At 38.5% G+C, this 19382-nt stretch overlaps 1 protein-coding gene across 2 annotated transcripts in view; it reads left to right on the forward strand.

Annotated features, from left to right (window-relative positions):
* The window catches only part of ANKRD28 (ankyrin repeat domain 28), a 135854-nt gene that overhangs the window by 112939 nt on the left and 3533 nt on the right, over nucleotides 1-19382 (forward strand). For both annotated transcript variants that reach the window (XM_049766131.1, XM_049766130.1), the window contains exons 15-27: nucleotides 1773-1884; nucleotides 2499-2525; nucleotides 2871-2945; nucleotides 5200-5401; nucleotides 7555-7642; nucleotides 7830-7947; nucleotides 10808-11027; nucleotides 12741-12828; nucleotides 12916-12999; nucleotides 13896-14041; nucleotides 14716-14798; nucleotides 15188-15270; nucleotides 16463-16554. In XM_049766131.1, coding sequence (XP_049622088.1) covers nucleotides 1773-1884; nucleotides 2499-2525; nucleotides 2871-2945; nucleotides 5200-5401; nucleotides 7555-7642; nucleotides 7830-7947; nucleotides 10808-11027; nucleotides 12741-12828; nucleotides 12916-12999; nucleotides 13896-14041; nucleotides 14716-14798; nucleotides 15188-15270; nucleotides 16463-16554 — 1418 coding nt within the window. The remainder of the gene's footprint in view (nucleotides 1-1772; nucleotides 1885-2498; nucleotides 2526-2870; nucleotides 2946-5199; nucleotides 5402-7554; nucleotides 7643-7829; nucleotides 7948-10807; nucleotides 11028-12740; nucleotides 12829-12915; nucleotides 13000-13895; nucleotides 14042-14715; nucleotides 14799-15187; nucleotides 15271-16462; nucleotides 16555-19382) is intronic.

Below are 19382 nucleotides of genomic sequence, written 5' to 3' on the forward strand. Positions count from 1 at the left end.
TGGCATCAAACATGGTCCCCCAAGCCTGCCAGGAGCGATTTCTGAGCATAGAGCCAGGAATAATCCTTCAGCACCATTAGGTGTGGCCTCAAATCCTCTTCCAATAAAAAAATTTTTAAAAAGTGTATATTTCAGAATTTCAAACTTTGACATTGGTTTTCTCAAATTCAGAAGCAACGGGATTTGAACCACCATCTGTCCTGGATCAGTTGCATGCAAGGCAAACATCTTCCCACTGTGTTAACTCTCTGGCCCCCAGCCCAGATTTGATCCTGGCACCCTATAGGGCCCCCTGAGCAAAGCTCAGGAATAACTCCTGAGCATCTTCAATGTGGTCCAAACCACACCACCACCCCGAAAATGAATTATAGCTCTACATTTCAAGCTTTCTGCTTGAAAGGTTTACAGTTGGAGCCTCTGCACTTGAACACCAAAGAGCCCAGCTACACAAACTCCTGTACTCTGCACACCACCACACCATTCCAGGTAGATCAGTCACCCAGCAGACAACTCCGAGGCTTTCTTGCAATATGATGGGCAGATTTTTACCCCTGTGGACTAAGTCCAGCAGCCTCCACACCCTCGTTCTGCCATGGCAAGCAGCCCAGCATCACTAGCTCCTGAAGCTCACAAACCACACAACAGTATTGAATTAACTAGAGAGACAAATAATTTCTAATTCAGCAATAAAATTTTTAATTACAATTAGGCATCTTATAGTACCTTTCTGAGTTATTTGAGTATTATAGGAATAAAGTATTATTTTCCCAGGAAGGTTTTTATTAATATCATTTTTAATATTTATATACATCTCAGTTGTGTAATTCAAGGTTATTGAGTTTTGACCTTGTTTTCCTAAGGGTTTTTTGGTTTGTTTAGGGACCCAATTCTTTTTAAGGGCTCTCCTGATTTAGAGCCCTGGGTTACTTTTGGTTGTGCTCAGAAGGTGATGTGGTGCTGGGGATCACATCTACACCTCCTGCATGCAAAAGCATTGAGTTTATTGAGTTAAGGTATTTGTAATGAGAAATTGCACTCAAATGTGTTCTTGATGGACTAGCAGCAGTATCCAACAAGAATGCTTACTGTTGAGCCAAGAGCGATGGTATAGTGGGGTAGGACACTTGCTTTTCACACAGTTCAATTTGACTGAGGTTCAATTCTTGTTATGCCATATGATCCCCCATGTCTACTAGGAGTGATTTCTAAGCACACAGCCAGGAGTAAACCCCTGAGCACAGATAGATGTGGGGCACCCCCCAAAAAAAATGTTCCCCAAGGGTTTAATTTACATTTAAAGAAATTGGGTGATATCACTAGATAGAGGCTATAAAAACAGCCATCAGGCAAACTAAACTTACAGATAGTCTTGGGAAGTAACTCTTTTGATTCTTTTTAAAGATTATTTTATGAACATCAGTTAAGATTTATGATGTAGTAAATTATATTTAAATAACAAAGTATTGGTCAATAAAGCAATTTGCATACAAAGGAGATTCCATATCACAGCAGTTCTGTCAGATGAGACTGAGCCAGAAAGGAATAGAGGGATATAGTACAAAAAATGCAGTGAGCACTTCACCAAGAGTACTCTTATCTATTTAGATTTGAAAGAACAGTCCACAGTTTCAGGGACAGGCACAGTTTAGGTAAGGCATAGTATAAACTATTGTTTTTACATTATTGAAGTGTGAGAAAAATAGTTTTTCAACTTGCTTTTTTTTGCTGATTAATAGCAGAATTAAACATTTTTAATATGTTTTTATACATAGGTGCCTGGAATATTTATTAAGAAATGATGCAAATCCAGGGATTCGAGACAAGCAAGGATATAATGCAGTTCATTATTCAGCAGCTTATGGTCACCGTCTTTGTCTTCAATTGGTAAGATATCTGAAGTCTTTTTTTTTTTTTTTTTTTTTTTTGATTTTTGGGCCACACCCGGTAATGCTCAGGGGTTACTCCTGGCTATGTGCTCAGAAGTTGCTCCTGGCTTGGGGGACCATATGGGACACCGGGGGATCGAACCACGGTCCGTCCAAGGCTAACGCAGGTAAGGCAGGCACCTTACCTTTAGCGCCACTGCCCGGCCCCGATATCTGAAGTCTTATGTTAAGTCTAATATAGTTAGGAAAATGAAAATAAATGTTTAAGAAACAAATTCTGCTTTGATGTTAATGCTTTTAGAATTCATATACCTCTTGGGCTGGAGAGATAGCATAGCGCTAAGGCAAGGCGTTTGCCTTGCAAGCAGCCAATCCAGGATGGACGGTGGTTCGAATCCTGGCATCCCATATGGTCCCCCGAGCCTGCCAGGAGCGATTTCTGAGCGTAGAGCAAGGTGCAACCTCTGAGTGCTGCCGGGTGTGACCCAAAACCAAAAAAAAAAAAAAGAAAGAAAGAAACAAAACTTTAAAACCTTATGATGGTAGGAACTTGTAATTAACATTTATCTCTTGAATATATATGTGTACTTCTAAATATGTTTTATTTTTCAGATTGCAAGTGAAACTCCTTTAGATGTTGTAAGTATAAAGTTATTTTCTTCACCCTCTTAATCAAACTATAAATATTTATTTGCTTTGATTAAAGTTGAGAATAGTCTCATACATGGTTACAAAGATGGTGGTATGAATCATGCATATCAAGGGGGGAGGTACATTTTTACATAACTGTAATAAATAGCATAAGCAGCATTTTCCTCAGTTTCTTAATTTATAGCCCAGTCTATGATATTTACTATACTTCTAGAATAGACTTTCTAGAACTTAGTTTTTGCTAATTTTATTATTTTAATATTTGTATTGTAATGGTCTAGTATTCTAAAACTCATTCAAACATCAATTAAAATTCTCATTTGTTCCCCTCAGTTAATGGAAACCTCAGGAACAGATATGTTGAATGATTCAGACAACAGAGCAACAATAAGCCCTTTGCACTTGGCTGTGAGTACTACCTTAATAGCCCACTTGTTTCCTTACTTACAAAGATTTCATATTGATTCAAACTAGTACCCACAACTTTTCTTCTCAGTAATAGTGATTATAAAATTAAATCATAATGAATAACCATTTTAATTTGAGATTTTCTTGAGTATTTTGTTTGGTCTTAGTAAAAGCAAAAAAATGGCTTTGTGTTTTCCCAAAGAACAACTTAAGGGGAGATGCTATCTATGGTGGACATTTTATAATGCCTTGCCTTAGTAGATACACTTATAACTTGCTAACTAGCCAGTATAGACATGTTACCCCTCCCACAAAGCCAAATGCTAATCTTACCTGGGAGGGGTTTGTGGTTGATAATAAAGAGTGGCCTGGGGGGAGTGGGGAGAGGCAGAGGCTGCAAGGAAGGAGATCAGAGAGAGGATGAATGCAGAGGAGCTGGAAGGCTTCTTAGCTTAGAAGCTATGTGAGCTTAGAAGCCTAGATAGCTCAGTCGGTAGAGTATCAGACTTTTAATCAGTGGGTCCAGGGTTTGGGTCCCTGTTCAAGCACCAATTGTTAAATTAGTTATTAATTAGTGTGGATGGATGGATGGTGAGGCCTTTGTTGTCCAGCCCAGTGCCTGCAGCCCTTTCAGCCAGCAGGTCTGGGTTCAGGATAAAGGCGAAAAAATGAGCCACAGCAGTCAAATGAAGTTTCAGGAGGCATCCCGCCTTATTACAAGGCCCTAACCACCTTGTGCATATCTCACATGGTGTCTAAGCTAAACAGCCTCTTTCTTGCACCTCTGCATCCACGCTGTCTCTCATCTCTCTCCCTACTGCATCTGCCTCTCCCCTCTCCCCCCAGGCCACTCTTAATTACCAGCCATAGACCCCCTCCCAGCTGTGAGAGGGTCTCACCATCCAGGTAGGATTAGCATTGGCTTTGGGGATGGGTAACATCAACACTACAATTTTGTGGTATTTCTATAATTTTTGTTTTCTTGGTGATTTCAGAACACTGACTGGTCAGTCCTTCAATTGCTTCTGTTACAGTTTTTGATTAGGTGGATCTGTGTATTATTTAATATATCCTTGTGGTTTTTTTCTCATAATTCATTCACTGTGCAGGACAGGTTAAGTGATAATCTTTACAAAAAAATAAGGGATAGATTACTTTTAAATATTTTAAGTGGAGTTCAGCTTAGTTCTTCCCATGCTGAAAAGTACTGTTTGTTTTAGTTTTGGGGCCACACCAGTTGTGCTGAGAGATCACTACTGGCTAAAATTAGAGGCTAAATAGTGTGGCAGTGATTGAACTTGGATGGCCACTTGCAAGGTGAACATCTTACCTTCTGTACTTCACTGCACTTATTGAGCCCCAATAAGGTTTATTTTTGAAAGAAAGCTTGTTAGGTTGGGGACAGAGGTTAAAGCAGAGACTTGGTATTTGATATCTTTTTCACTAGAACAGGAGTAGGAATGTTTATAAGAATATATATTTAGGGCCCGGAGAGATAGCACAGCGGCGTTTGCCTAGCAAGCAGCCGATCCAGGACCAAAGGTGGTTGGTTCGAATCCCGGTGTCCCATATGGTCCCCCATGCCTGCCAGGAGCTATTTCTGAGCAGACAGCCAGGAGTAACCCCTGAGCACCGCCAGGTGTGGCCCAAAAACCAAAAAAAAAAAAAAAAGAAGAATATATATTTAACTTAATGTAGCTTATTAGAAGTTCATTGATTTTTGTTTCATAAATATCTTATCTTCATATTCTCTATGCTTATGCTTATTTTCTAATGTTGTTATATATTCATTTGACTTTTCTACTTTCCCTTTTTGCCTCTCTCTCCACTGGAAAATGAGAGAATAATTCCTGTCATGTTCTTTATAATTAATAAGACATGCTGAATGGTGCCAGAGTGATAATACAGTGGGTAGGGTGTTTTTTTGTATGTAGCCAATTCAAGTTTAATCCTTGGCACCCTCTATGGTCCCCTATGCATCACCAGGAGTGATCCCTAAATGTAGAGCCAGGAGTCCTGAGCACATATAGGTGTACCCCCCAATAATATTCTATTCAGAATACTAATTTTCTAAAACTGTAAGCCTTGATTATTAAAAAATTTATATTCTATTTTTTGAATATTTAATATAGAAGTTTAGATTTTTCTCAAATACAGTAATATTTAGACAAGTTTGCTTTAAGTTTTCTAAGGAACATGGGAAGCTATTTTTATATGTACATTTTTAATTTATTTATATTTTCATTACTCTTAGGCCTATCACGGTCACCATCAAGCACTTGAAGTGTTGGTACAGTCTTTGTTAGATCTTGATGTCCGAAATAGTAGCGGAAGAACACCCTTAGATCTTGCTGCATTTAAGGGCCATATTGAATGTGTGGATGTACTCATCAATCAGGGAGCCTCAATCTTAGTGAAAGATTACGTTTTGAAGAGAACACCTATACATGCAGCAGGTATGTCAAATATATGCCTAATTTTATTTACCACTTTTTATCTAAAACTGTTCTTCAGTTTCATATATATTATTTCTGGTAATGATTTTAATAATTGTATTTGTTTTTAATCAGATAATTCTACTTTTATGGAAAAGCAAATACCAATAGTATAATTTCTTTAAAAATTATTATCTTGTTTCAAGGATGTAACTCAATAGTAGAGCACTTACTTGATTATGTGAGGCCCGAGATTCTATTCCCAGCATCATACAGATACACAAATTCTTTAGAAATTATATTTATGTTAGTGAGTCCTGCAATATTTCAGTGCAATATTTTTTTTTTTTTTTGGGGCCACACCCGGCAGTGCTCAGGGGTTACTCCTGGCTGTCTGCTCAGAAATAGCTCCTGGCAGGCACAGGGGACCATATGGGACACCGGGATTTGAACCAACCACCCTTGGTCCTGGATCGGCTGCTTGCAAGGCAAACGCTGCTGTGCTATCTCTCCGGGCCCACAGTGCAATATTTTTACTTCTTTTTTATAAAAGTTCTTTTGGATTGGGGTTTCTTTTCATGTAAAATATAACATGTTGTACCATTGTATTGTATTATATCCAGATAAGAATGATTTCTGTTTTAAAGGCTGGAGATATAGCATAGCAGTAGGGTGTTTGCCTTGCATGCAGAAGGACGGTGTTTCGAATCCCAGCATCCCATATGGTCCCCCAAGCCTGCCAGGGGTGATTTCTGAGCATAGAGCCTGGAGTGGCCCCTGAGCACTACTAGGTGTGACCCAAAACCAAAAAAAAAAAAAATTAAAAATAAATAAAAAAATGAATGATTTCTGTTGTATACAAAGTTGTGGTGTTTTGCATGTGTAGAAATGCAAATCTACATGTAGCAGTTTTGTATTATTAGCAGTTGATGGTACATAACTCTAGGAATTACCGCAGGAATATATTCGTTTTAAATAGCTAAACTTGAAGAAATCCTAGCCAAGAATGTTTTTCATTATCAGTAACAGGCTATGTTTTTGTAATTAGTTTCAGAGGCTATGGAGATTACTCAGAGTGCATGTTTTACATGAGGAATCTGACATTTAGTTCCTGGCACCACATGGTATCCAGAGCACTGCTGAATTTCTACTCTTCCTTATCCCTTCCCCCCAAATAAACACTATAGATTAATTTAATTAGTACATTTTGTACAGTGGCTCTTATAAGAGAAAGTAACAACCGTTAAAGTGTTTGTCTTATATGCAGCCTAACCAAATTTGATCCCCCAGCACTGCACATGGTCCCTCTGAACCGCACCAGGAGTGATTCTTGATCAGAAAACCAGGAATAAGCCCTGAACAAGATTGAATGTAACCCAAAGGTCCAAGTGAGGGAACCATTACACCCACTTGAATATGGAACTTAAGCTTTAATTCTAGGGGTTTTATTTTTCTTAAAAATCTATGTTTTATGTTTGGGGCCGGGCGGTGGTGCTAGAGGTAAGGTGCCTGCCTTGCCTGCACTAGCCTTGGACGGATCGCGGTTCGATCCCCCGGCATCCCATATGGTCCCCCAAGCCAGGAGCAACTTCTGAGCGCATAGCCAGGAGTAACCCCTGAGCGTTACCGGGTGTGGCCCAAAGACAAAAAAAAAATCTATATTTTATGTTTATTAAAACATAAAAGTAGAAAAAAAAAATAAAACATAAAAACATAAAACATAGAAGTAGAAAGTAGAAGTAGAAAGCCTGTCTAGAGTATAGGCCGGTGTGGGGTGGGGAGGATGGACACTTGGGATATTGGTGATGGGAATGTTGTACTGGTGAATAGGGTTTTTTTATTAAAAAAAAAAAACAACAACAACAACCCATTATGATTTACAAAGTTATTCATACTATAGTTTTTCAGGCATACAATTTTCTAGCACCAGTCCCATCACCATATGCCCTTCCCTACACCAATGTACCCAATTCTCTTTCCCCTCAGCCTGCCCCTTTTGCAGGCACATAGCAAAAATATATTCCTTGCTCCAGGAAAACATAAGAAATGGCAAAGACAGTTATAAGAAAATAAGTCAAATTTAACCTATATAAATGAAGAAATTACGATCATTTAATACAGTATTGATGCCTAATCTCATTTACATAGATAAGTTTTTAACTTTGCATTCACAGCAACAAATGGTCATTCAGAATGCTTACGGCTACTTGTAGGAAATGCAGAACCACAGAATGCAGTAGATATTCAAGATGGAAATGGACAGTAAGTTATAATAATTCTTAAATCATTTTTATATATTTGTTACTATTTTATAATTTCACATGGTATGTAACTGAATAATATCAAATAAACCTTTTAAACATAAGCATATTTTAGAGATATATTTAGGAACAGGCATTTTTTTTTCTAGAAATAGTTTGTATTGCTAAACATTTCTGTTTCTGCTCAGGACTCCTCTAATGCTGTCTGTCCTCAATGGGCACACAGACTGTGTCTACTCACTGCTGAATAAAGGAGCAAATGTAGATGCCAAAGATAAATGGGGAAGAACAGCGTTACATAGAGGGGTAAGCAAAAATACTCTCATTTCTTCATTGTTCCTAAGCTAAACCAAGCGCAGCTTTGGTTTGTTTTCTTGGTTTTTTTGGTTTTTTTTTAATTAAATTGTTGCCAGCCTTTAGCATTTTACTATTACTTTTGTATGCAACTACACAGCAAACTTAGAACAATAATATTGGAACAAAAGTTTAAAACCTCAAGTAGAGTTTGTCTTTTTGTTTTTGTTTTCTGTTTTTGGGTCATATCTGGTGGCAGCGTCGATCAGGGGTTATTCCTGGCTCTGCACTCAGAAATCACCCCCAGCAGGCTCGGGGACCATATGGGATGCCGGGAATTGAACCACCCTCTATCCTGGGTTGGCCACGTGCAAGGCAAACGCCCTACTCTAACGCCCTACCACTGTGCTATATCTCTCCAGCCCCTGACATTTTTTTGTGTGTGTGAAGTTTGACTTTTTAATTTAAAATTCCCTTTCTTTCCCTCTGTTGCTGTTTCTATGAAGACAAATTCACTTGGTTATAGCATATACTTGCCAGTGTTCACATTCCTTACTGGAAGTGCTCACGTGTATTTAGTCGTGAACCTTACTAGGGAATATTTATTTTAGCTGTGCATCTGGAAATTGCTTGCAGCACAGGAGGTTGTGGAAAAAAGAGCTGCCAGAATCACATTCAGTGCTTTCAGCCTCTCTGACACTCTGACAAGCTGGTAGGGCTTTAACCACCGAATGTGTCTCTTCCTCTCCCTTTCCCTCATCTCCTCCTTCCCCTCCCTTCTGTCTCACACACAACACACACACACACCACCGAATGTGTCTCTCCCTCTCCCTTCTCCTCACCTCCTCCTTCCTCTCCCTTCTGTCTCACACACAACACACAACACACACACACACACACACACACACACTCACACTCACTCACTCACTCTCTCTCTTTTATTTCCCCTTTTGGAAGGGGTCAGGAGAGGCAGAGCAACTTGCACCCATCAGTGCAAAGGAGCTACTCCTATTGGGTTTTTAGTACTCCCACTGGTCCTAGAGGAGCTTGAAGTGCCAGAGATTCAGTCTGGGTCTCTAACATGCAAAATATGTGCTACTGATTGGCTTCTGTTGTTTTGTTTTTAAACTAAAGATTTTTATTAAAATAATTATATTTTTCAACCTCCCCAAATATTGTTAGTAAAGTGGCATTTTGCCTTTATTTTTTTTTTTAAGCATTTGGGGAGGTCACACCAGTGACGCATGGGTTACTCCTGGCTATACGCTCAGAAATCGCTCCCGGCTTGGGGGAACCATATGGGATGCCGGGGGGTGGAACTGTGGTCCATCCTAGGCTAGTGCAGGCAAGGCAGATGCGTTACCGCTTGTGCCACTGCTCTGGCCCCCCTTTTGCATGTTTTGTTTTGTTGTTTTTGTTTTTGGGTCACACCGGCAGTGCTCAGGGGTTACTCCTGGCTCTTTGCTCAGAAATCGCTCCTGGCTGGCTCAAGGGACCATGTGGGATGCCAGGATTCGAACCACCATCCTTCTGCATGCAAGGCAAACGCCCTACTTCCATGCTGTCTCTCCAGCCCCCAGTTTTGCATTTTTTAAATCTAAGGTTTACTTGAGTAGACGTGTGTTTAAAGCTACCGCTGTATTCAGTCTATTGAAATAGAAAGATTTGATTGAGACAAAGTAAAAGCAGCCTTTTATGGATTAATTGGAAAAGAAATAATTTAAGTTCTTAATAGCTTCTTCACTTGCTTGATCTTCTTTGATATTATACCAAAACTTGACAAGTGATCATTTGTCTTGGGCCACTCCCAGTGGTGGTTAGAAGCTACTCCTGGGAGGGCCTTAAGTAGTAACCATTTTTGTCACCTTTGTCACCTTGTGAATGTCTTTTTGTTTGTTTGTAGTTAATGTTGTTATAATAGTGTTAACATTTATGCTTTTGGTAAATGGTTGCTGCATGCTCCTCCACTGCTACCAAAGTGCCAAACACCCTTTTTTCATTGAACTACAGATGCATCTTTTTCTGGGTTTTATATTATGTGTAATTTGCTTCACCTGAATCAGATCACTTCTTTGGAGGATAGGAGGCTGGTAGGTCCCAAATAGTGTTTAGCAGTGCCAGTTCTCAGCCATAGGCTGGCAGTTTGGTGTTAAGAGCCTGTGCAGGCACTGTGGTATCAGGGGTAGTACTGGTCAATCACACTGGCTGTCCTGCGGCCTCTGGGATGCACCTGATGTTGCTTTTGGACTCTGGGGTGCCTGAAATTGGACCTGGAATTAGGAGCTTGTTAGGCATGCATGCTAACCACTTCTTTTGAAAGGGGTGCAGGGTGCTCAATAACAAAATTACTAGGACAAAGAGGTAATACAGTGAATAAGGTACTTTCCTTGCCTGTGGCCAACCTGATTTAATCCCTGGCATCCCAATTGACTCCTGAGCTTGCCAGAAATGATCCCTGAGCAGTAAAGAACAAGGAGTAAGCCCCAAGCACCACCAAGTGTGACCCACCTCCCCCCAAAATAGTGACTGATAACAAGTGCCTTGATTGTTGGAGCGACATGAACTTTAAGATTTTTATATTAAGGAACCAGAGTAGGTCAATAGACTGAACATATGTTTTTCATGCAGAAGGCACAGGTTCCATTTCCAGTACCACATGGTTCCCTCTGGTGTTTATCACTCTCCCCTCACACACTCATTCCCACTGCCACCTCAAAACATTGAGCCAGAAATAGCAGTAGCCCACAGCATTGCCAAGTATGACCCAAAATACAGATAAAATATAAATCAATTAAAATATTAATTACCTATGATTGTCCTATAACTTGCCTCCACATAGTGTATTAAACTATGCAAATAATTTTTCTTTCAGGCAGTTACAGGCCATGAAGAATGTGTGGATACATTACTTCAACATGGTGCTAAGTGCTTGTTTCGGGATAGCAGGGGTCGAACACCTATTCACTTGTCAGCTGCTTGTGGGCACATCGGTGTTCTTGGAGCCCTTTTGCAGTCAGCGTCATCTGTGGATGCAAATCCAGCCATAGCAGACAATCACGGATACACAGCACTTCACTGGGCTTGTTATAATGGTTAAGTATACTTATTTAGACACAAACCTTTGTTAAATGCTTATTATTACAACAAGCAGAAGTAACTATAACATTCCTGACATTTATGTGTGACATATTTAAGACATACTTTAAGATTTATGAAAGACCTAGGAGTAATTTACCAGGTACTTAAAACTTATTCCTCTGTCCTTTGCCATGCTATAAAACTAAGATGTTGTCCAAGATGCTTATTTCCAAGATTGGATTTTACTTAAACTTTTGCTTCAGCAAGTACTTTGCACCATTTATTTTGGGGGAGGGGGGTCACATACTTGGTGATGCTCGGGGCTTACTCCTGGCTATGCACTCAGAAACCGCTCCTGGCTTGGGGGACCATATGGGACTGCCAGGAGCGATTTCTGAGTGTAGAGCCCGGAGTAACCCCTTAGGCACTGCCAGGTGTGACTAAAAAAAAAAAAAAGAATTGTGGTGGTAGTTCTCACATATCTTCTGTTTTAATTGCCTTGTTCACCAGTTGTACTCCTTTGTTGTGTTTATACACACTTGACTATGTGCTGGGATCACAGACAGCAGAACTGCAGGATCATGGCTTTATGCTTACAAGACTAGTGTGTAATTCCTCTAGGTCCAAGCTTTATATTCTTTTTATTTTTGTTTTGGGGCCACACCTGGCAGCACTCAGGATATTCTCCTGGCTCTGTGCTCAGAAATTACTCCTGGCAGACTCAGGGGACTATATGGGATACCAGGGATTGAACCCAGGTCAGCATATGCAAGGCAAATGCCCTACCCACTGTACTGTCACTTCAGCTCTAGCTTTACCTTTCTTCTCACAAACTAAAACACAACGTGAAGAGATTCTCAACTTGATAGAACCAATTCTGAGATTTAAAACCTTTCAGCTACTTAGAATCTATATTCTTACTTAGGGTCACATTTTTTGTCTTTGCTGATTGAATAGCAGGGCAGGAAAAGGCTTAACAGAATCAGAGCACAAGTTCTGAAATTGAATAGATTTGCCAAGTAAATGGCTTCATACCTTAGTTTTGGTTTTTTGTTCTTTCATTTATTAAAAAAAAAATACCTTCTTAGGTTTGTTATAAGGATTAAATAAGTTACTTCAAACTCTAGCACTTTGCTATGATCAAAATACTTAATGTGAAATAACAATAGTTATAAACCCATATTTGAAGGTTATAGTATGCTATATATTGCTATTAAAAATGACTTTAGGTGTTGGAAATCAAACCCAGAGTTTCATACATAGGAGATATTGTACATCTGTGGAAAAAGAACTCCTAATTGGTTCATGATTAGAAAGAATGATGAAATTCATTTTCACCAAAAACTTGTTTTATTAACTACTGTAACATTATCAATACATTACTTAAACAGTGCATTTAGTGAAGTGTTTATAATGCATGGAAAGTTTTCTATTTGTGTGGATTTTTTTGTTTTTGTTTTTGTTTTTTTTTTTTGTTTTTGGGCCACACCCGGTGGTGCTCAGGGGTCACTCCTGGCTATCTGTTCAGAAATAGCTTCTGGCAGCCACGGGGGACCATATGGGACACCGGGATTCAAACCAACCACCTTAGGTCCTAGATCGGCTTGTTGCAAGGCAAACACCACTGTGCTATCTCTCTGGCCCCTATTTGTGTGGATTTTATGTGGGTATATGTGGACTTTTGTTATAATCTTTGAATTTTAATATTTTGATTCTCATTCACTTAGGTCATGAAACATGTGTAGAACTTCTTTTAGAACAGGAAGTTTTTCAGAACATAGAAGGAAACGCATTCAGTCCATTGCATTGTGCTGTGTAAGTAAAGTTGGAATGAATTAGATTTGGTCTGAATAAGAAGGAACACCATTTTCTTAAGAATGACCATCTTGTTACCTCACACAGGATAAATGACAACGAAGGTGCTGCTGAGATGTTAATTGATACGTTAGGTGCCAGCATTGTGAATGCCACAGATTCAAAAGGAAGGTAGGAATTAACTGAAAGAAATGATTTTACTTTCTGTAAGGAAAACATTGTAAACTATTAGTTTAAAATTATTATTAGGGGACCTATTAATTAAGAGTTTATTTTTATATTTGAAAATGTAATTTTTTAAATCTTCCCATTAAGAGGTTTTATTTTGTGATTTGAGGGTCCAAGGTGTTGAACTATCGATCCATCCTTGACTGTATTAAGGAGGCCATATGTAATGCTGGTGATCAAGCTCAGTCAGCCACATGTACCCACTGTACTAGCTTCTGGCCCTAAAATATGTTTTAACCTGTCTTCTTAAAACTTGTAAATATAGGGGTTAGAGAGATAGCACAGCGGTAGGGCATTGGCCTTGCACACAGCTGATTCAGGACTGGTGGTGGTTTGAATCCTGGCACCCCTGGTATCCCCTAGGCCTGCCAGGAACTATTTTTGAGCGCAGAGCCAGGAATAACCTCTGAACACCACCAGATGTGACCCTAAACAAACAAACAAAGAACTTTTATGCCAAATCCTTTATTTTAGAGGTCCATTTCTCTTTTCATAGAGCACTGTTAATTTTCTAAAAAATGTCTAAAGGTCGAGAGTACATCAGTTGCAGTAGATGATGGTATTGGAATTGACCAGATGACTTTTTTCAAATTGCTCTTTATGTTATATAATTTGTGATTATGTAATTACAAATTATGTAAATTTTTAATTTATGTAATTCTTTATTCTGATGTGTACAAGTTTCATTAATGGCCATTTATATTGTCAGAAATAGAAAACTTCGTGGTAGGCAGTAAGCCTACTTGTGTTAACCCAGGCAGTAGTTTTATGTAGAAAAAATATTTTGTATATGTATAAACAGAAATGTAGCCAAGTCTTTTCATTTCTCTGATCTGCAGGACTCCTCTCCATGCAGCTGCCTTCACAGATCATGTAGAGTGTTTGCAACTATTACTCAGCCATAACGCTCAAGTCAATTCTGTGGACTCTTCTGGGAAGACACCTCTCATGATGGCAGCAGAAAATGGACAAACAAATACAGTTGGTAAAGAAAGAGATTAAGGCTTTTATCACTTAAAATAATTATTATTGTTTCAGTATAGTAATAAAATTCCAAACTTTCTGATTCCAGTTTATAGAATTTCTCACTAGTTATTTCACCACTCCTAAGATTTAAAGTCTTCAGATATGTAGAATCCATGTTCTTATTTAGGGTCACACTGTTTTCATTTAGTAAAACAGGGTAGACTGGAGAGCCTGTAGTTACCAGAGTCTCAAAGGGAAAAGACAACACTAACCTTGCTTTCAACTAACCCTGGTTTGAATTCTTCAGACCACAAACCCCTGGGCACTACAGAATGTGACCCAAATACCACCCCCAAAAAAGATTTGTGGAGCAAGAGAGATACCACATGTATGATGTATACACAAGGCATAGGTTCTAGTTCCAGTACTGCCAAGAGAAACCCCTTAGCACTGGTCAGTGTGGCCCTTCAAAAAGGAGAAAAAACAATCAATATCCAAGATCTGAAATGTTTGTTAGTTTTGTTAATGTGTGATTATAACACTGTAAAAACAATGTAAAATATCACATCTTTCTTGCATTTATGTTTTTGCAAGAGGGTTGTGTTTGTTTTCTATATTTTCTTGGGGGCGAGTTATTAGTATTCTAAGAAATGTGTTTATAAACATAAAAACTGATGCAACTTTTCCTCCCAGAGATGCTGGTTAGCAGTGCTAGTGCAGATCTGACTTTACAAGATAACAGTAAAAACACTGCCCTCCATTTGGCTTGCAGCAAGGTATGTTCCGTTTTAAGGATGTGTTTTATCATTACTTTTAACATAGGAAGCAAAGTTTTCCAGTGCACTGAATAGAGCTAGGAACCAGCTCTATTGTCTATGTCTAATGATCATCTGGTTTCTTTATTTTTAACTTTTAGAGACACATAGTAAATTAGATTTGTTTCCGAGCACAATGCTTAAGTCTAAATATGACATCTTTTTTAAAATTTCTCTAATTGTAATTATTCTTGTCCTGTAGCCATACTCTAGAACCTAGAATATATGTGTCATAGGCATATTGAATAAAGTAGTATGTGGATGACAGGGGTGCGGGGATATTTAATATTGGTATAAATCTATCTCTAACAGTATCCAGCTTTTTTAAGAGTTATTTATAATGATTTTAGGGTCATGAAACTAGTGCCTTGTTAATACTGGAAAAGATAACAGATAGAAACCTCATCAATGCAACGAATGCAGCCTTGCAAACGTAAGTTCTTTCAGTATCCAATATAAACACTTTTTTTCTAATGTGGGACCCTTGCCATCTGTCTCACAGAAGCAACTAAAAAAAAAAAAAAAAAAAAGAAGAAGCAACTAAAAAGAAAACAGTTGGAAAACTCAACAATTAAAGAACATTTCTGAAAACCCTTTTGAACTGAAAATTTATTATAGGAAATAGGAATTACCTATTTTTCAGTTATCCATAATATGATGAAAGAAAATTATGTTTTCATGTGCTTTTTTGGGAACCATGTGGGATAAGTTTATTTTCTTTGCTTAGAAAAAAATGAAATTAAAGGGTTCAGAGAAATAGTAACGTAAGCAGGGTAATTACCTTACATTCAACCAACCCAGGTTTGATCCCTGGCATCCTATATGGTCCCCTGAGCCCTCCAGGAGTGATCTCTGAGCTTAGAGCCAGGAGTAAGCCTTGAGTACCAGCAGGGCTCAAGAAAAGAAGGGGGGAGGGAATGAAATAAAAATTCTTTAGGGTTAAAAAATAATGAATCTTTTTACCCTAAGCAGCCAAATCTCTGGAGATTACTAAGTAAATTGTAGATGAATGTCTATCATTGTCCTTTCTATTCTACTTTGAGACTCGGTAAAGAAAAAGATCTTTTAATACTGATCACTTATGTATTAGACCCTAACAACAAATTTCAACTGTTGCCAAATCTTTTTGTGCAAGACTAGGTTTAACTGTTGTGCCGCATTGGTTTTGCTGTCTTCAACTCCCATCTCCAGAGCTATTAGAACTCAATTTGTATGGGTCCTAAATGACTCATACATGTAGAGCCTCTAACTCTTCACAGCTTAAGAAAAATGCTCTGACAATCAGAATTAAGAGGGGGAAAGTCGGCCAGGAAAGAAGCTTAGTGGGAGACCGTTAGTCTTAAAGGGCCTAAGTGATAGTACAGTGGGTAGAGCATTTGCCTTGGATTTTGCTGACCCTTGTTCCATCCCCAGCATTTCATATGTCCCCAGAGCAGTGCCAGATGTGACCCAAAAAGGGGGGGGGGGGGAAAGCACAACAAGAAAGGCCATTTGTCTTGGATATATTGGGCCCTCGCTTCAATCATTACATGCCCAATCCCAATTTAGGATGGCGGGACAGTGGTTATAGGGATATGGGTCAGAATGAATGTGCACACACATGTGAACATATATTTTACCCACAGACCTCTGCATGTTGCTGCGCGGAATGGGCTAACAATGGTGGTTCAGGAACTGCTGGGGAAAGGAGCAAGTGTTCTTGCAGTAGATGAAAACGGTAAGTAGGTTCTTTATTTTTTCCCTTAACATTTATCTTACTAGAGGGTTTTTATCTTTCAATCCATATTGAAGTAAACTGGGATATTGTTAGTGGTCAAAGAGGAGAGCTGGAATTAATGTGGAATAGTGCTGTGACAAGGAAATAAAGAGAAAGATAACAAGAAAGTTCATTCAATAAATGAACTTATGAAACTTCGCGTTACACTGGAGTTGGGGTCAGTCTCAGCTTTGATGATGGATGCTTTTTACTCACTGTGGCAATCAGGAGGTTTGTTCCAAGTTTTTTATTCTTGTTGTCCAACTTGTTCAAGTTTTGTTGTTGTTGTTTTTGTTAGTGGTCATCTTGGAATGCACAAACAAGTCGAACACAAGTGCTTTTCTGTTTTTCTCCGAGTTAGGATGTACTTCAATAAACAAGAGGTATATTTAAGCTCCATGCAGTTAAAGTATGTCCCAACCTGTTGCTTTTTTTATCCCACCTGGCCAAGAGAAAAATAATATTGTAGACAGAGGTGTGTGTGGAAAGACAAATGTTTTTTATAAAACTATCTAGGTGCTGTGTCTGTAATGAAAAAGTGAAAAATATTTGGCATGTTTGTTAATTCTAGTTTTATTTTATAATAACATAAGACATGAAAAAGAAATTTTACAAAAAAAAAAAAACAACATTTACCAGTGCAACATTCCCACCACCAATGTCCCAAGTGTCCCATCTCACCCCGGCCTGTGCTCTAGACAGGCTTTCTACTTCCCTCATTCAGTCACATTTTGTTATGATGGTTCTCAGTGTAATTATTTCTCTAACTGCACCCATCACTCGCTGTGGTGAGTTTCATGTCGTGAGCTGGACCTTCCGTTCTCCTCTCTTTTGTCCCTGAGAATCATTGCATAAATGTCTTTTATTTTTTTTCAAAACCCATAGATGAGTGAGACCATTCTGTGTCTATTTCTCTCCCTCTCACTTAATTCACTCAGCATAATAGATTCTATGTGCATCCATGTTTAGGAAAATTTCATGACTTCATCTCTCCTGACAGCTGCATAATATTCCATCGTATAGATGTTCCACAGTTTCTTTAGCCATTCATCTGTTGAAGGGCATCTTGGTTGTTTCCAGAGTCTGGCTATTGTAAATAGCGCTGCAATGAATATAGGTGTTAGGAAGGCATTTTTGTATTGTGTTTCTGTGTTCCGAGGATATATTCCTAGCAGTAGTATAGCTGGATCAATTAGAAGCTCAATTTCCAGTCTTTTGAGGAATCTGCATATTGTTTTCCATAAATGCTGGACTAGACAGCATTCACGTCAACAATGAATGAGAGTTCCTTTCTCTTCACATCTCCGCCAGCACTGATTGTTTTTGTTCTTTGTGATGTGTGCCAGTCTCTGTGGTGTGAGATGGAACCTCATAGTTGTTTTGATTTGCATCTCGTTGATGATTGTAGTGATGTGGAGCATTTTTTCATATGCCTTTGGCCATTTGTATTTCTTTTTTGAGAAATTTTTTGTTTCTTCTCCCTATTTTTGATGGGGTTAAATGTTTTTTTTTTCTCAAGTTCTGTCAGTACCTTGTATATTTTTGATATTAGCTCCTTATCTGATGGGTATTGAGTGAATAGTTTCTCCCATTCTGTGGGTGGCTTTTTAATCCTAGGCACTATTTCCTTTGAGGTGCAGAAGCTTCTCAGCTTAATATAGTTCCATCGGTTTATCTCTGCTTCAACTTGTGTAGAGAATGCTTTTTCCTCCTTGAAGATGTCTTCAGTCTCAATGTCATAGTGTTTTACGTACATGTTGTTCTATATACCTTATAGTTTCGGGCCCGATATCAAGGTCTTTAATCTATTTGGATTTGACCTTTGTGCACGGTGTTAGATGGAGATCTGAGTTTGCTTTTTTGCAGGTGGCTGACCAGTTGTAACAACACCACTTGTTAAAGAGGCTTTCCTTGTCCATTTTGTATTTTTTGCCCCTTTATCAAAAATTAATTGTATATCTGAGGCACAGGGCTAACCATTTTATATTTCTACTCTATGCTCCTGAGATTGCTTGGCCCCTGGGTCCCATCACTTTTTTTTCTTTTTCTCGGTTTGCAAGAAGACATAAATATGAGGCAGAACAAGCTGATTCATGTTCTATGGTTCAATAAAAAAAAAAAAAAAAAAAAAAAGGCAGGGTCCTCTATCTAGAAGCTATGAATATAAATAAAATTAAAGAAAAAGAAAGGTAAAGGGGGCAGATATTGCAAGTTTTTTGGTTGTGATTTTTGTTTCGTTTTTTGTTTTTTGTTTTTTTGCATAAGCACAGTAAACGTTGGGGAAATTAGAAAGGAAATTCCCTTGGCCTAAGAGATACAGGGTGTCTCTACCCTTGAAGCATACTGTCATGAGACTGACTATAGTCTCCAGCAATGTTAGTTGTCAAACTCCAAGGTCTTTCTTTATAATCCCAGGGGAAGTTCTCAGTTGAGGTTGTCATAGTCAGTCTTTTGTAGTTAGTGATCTTGGAAAAACCAAAATAATTTTTAACTAATAATATAAATAGTTTATCTATGTTCACTAACTTTGTTTTAATATTATTTCTTTCATCTATATTGATAATAAAATAATTTGATCTGTGACTGGAGCAATATTCTAATGGGTAGTGTGCTTGCCTTGTAAGTGGCCAACCCAGGTACAATCCTCATCACATATAGTCCCCATTACCCACCAAGAGAGAACCCTGAGCACAGAGCCAGAAATAAGCCCTAAGCATCACAAATGTGACATCCAAACAATTAATTAGTTACATATTCAGTAAAATTTTATTGAGACCCTTAAATGCCAT

This window comes from Suncus etruscus, chromosome 20 (assembly GCF_024139225.1).
Source record: "Suncus etruscus isolate mSunEtr1 chromosome 20, mSunEtr1.pri.cur, whole genome shotgun sequence".
NCBI classification, from domain to species: Eukaryota; Metazoa; Chordata; class Mammalia; order Eulipotyphla; family Soricidae; genus Suncus; species Suncus etruscus.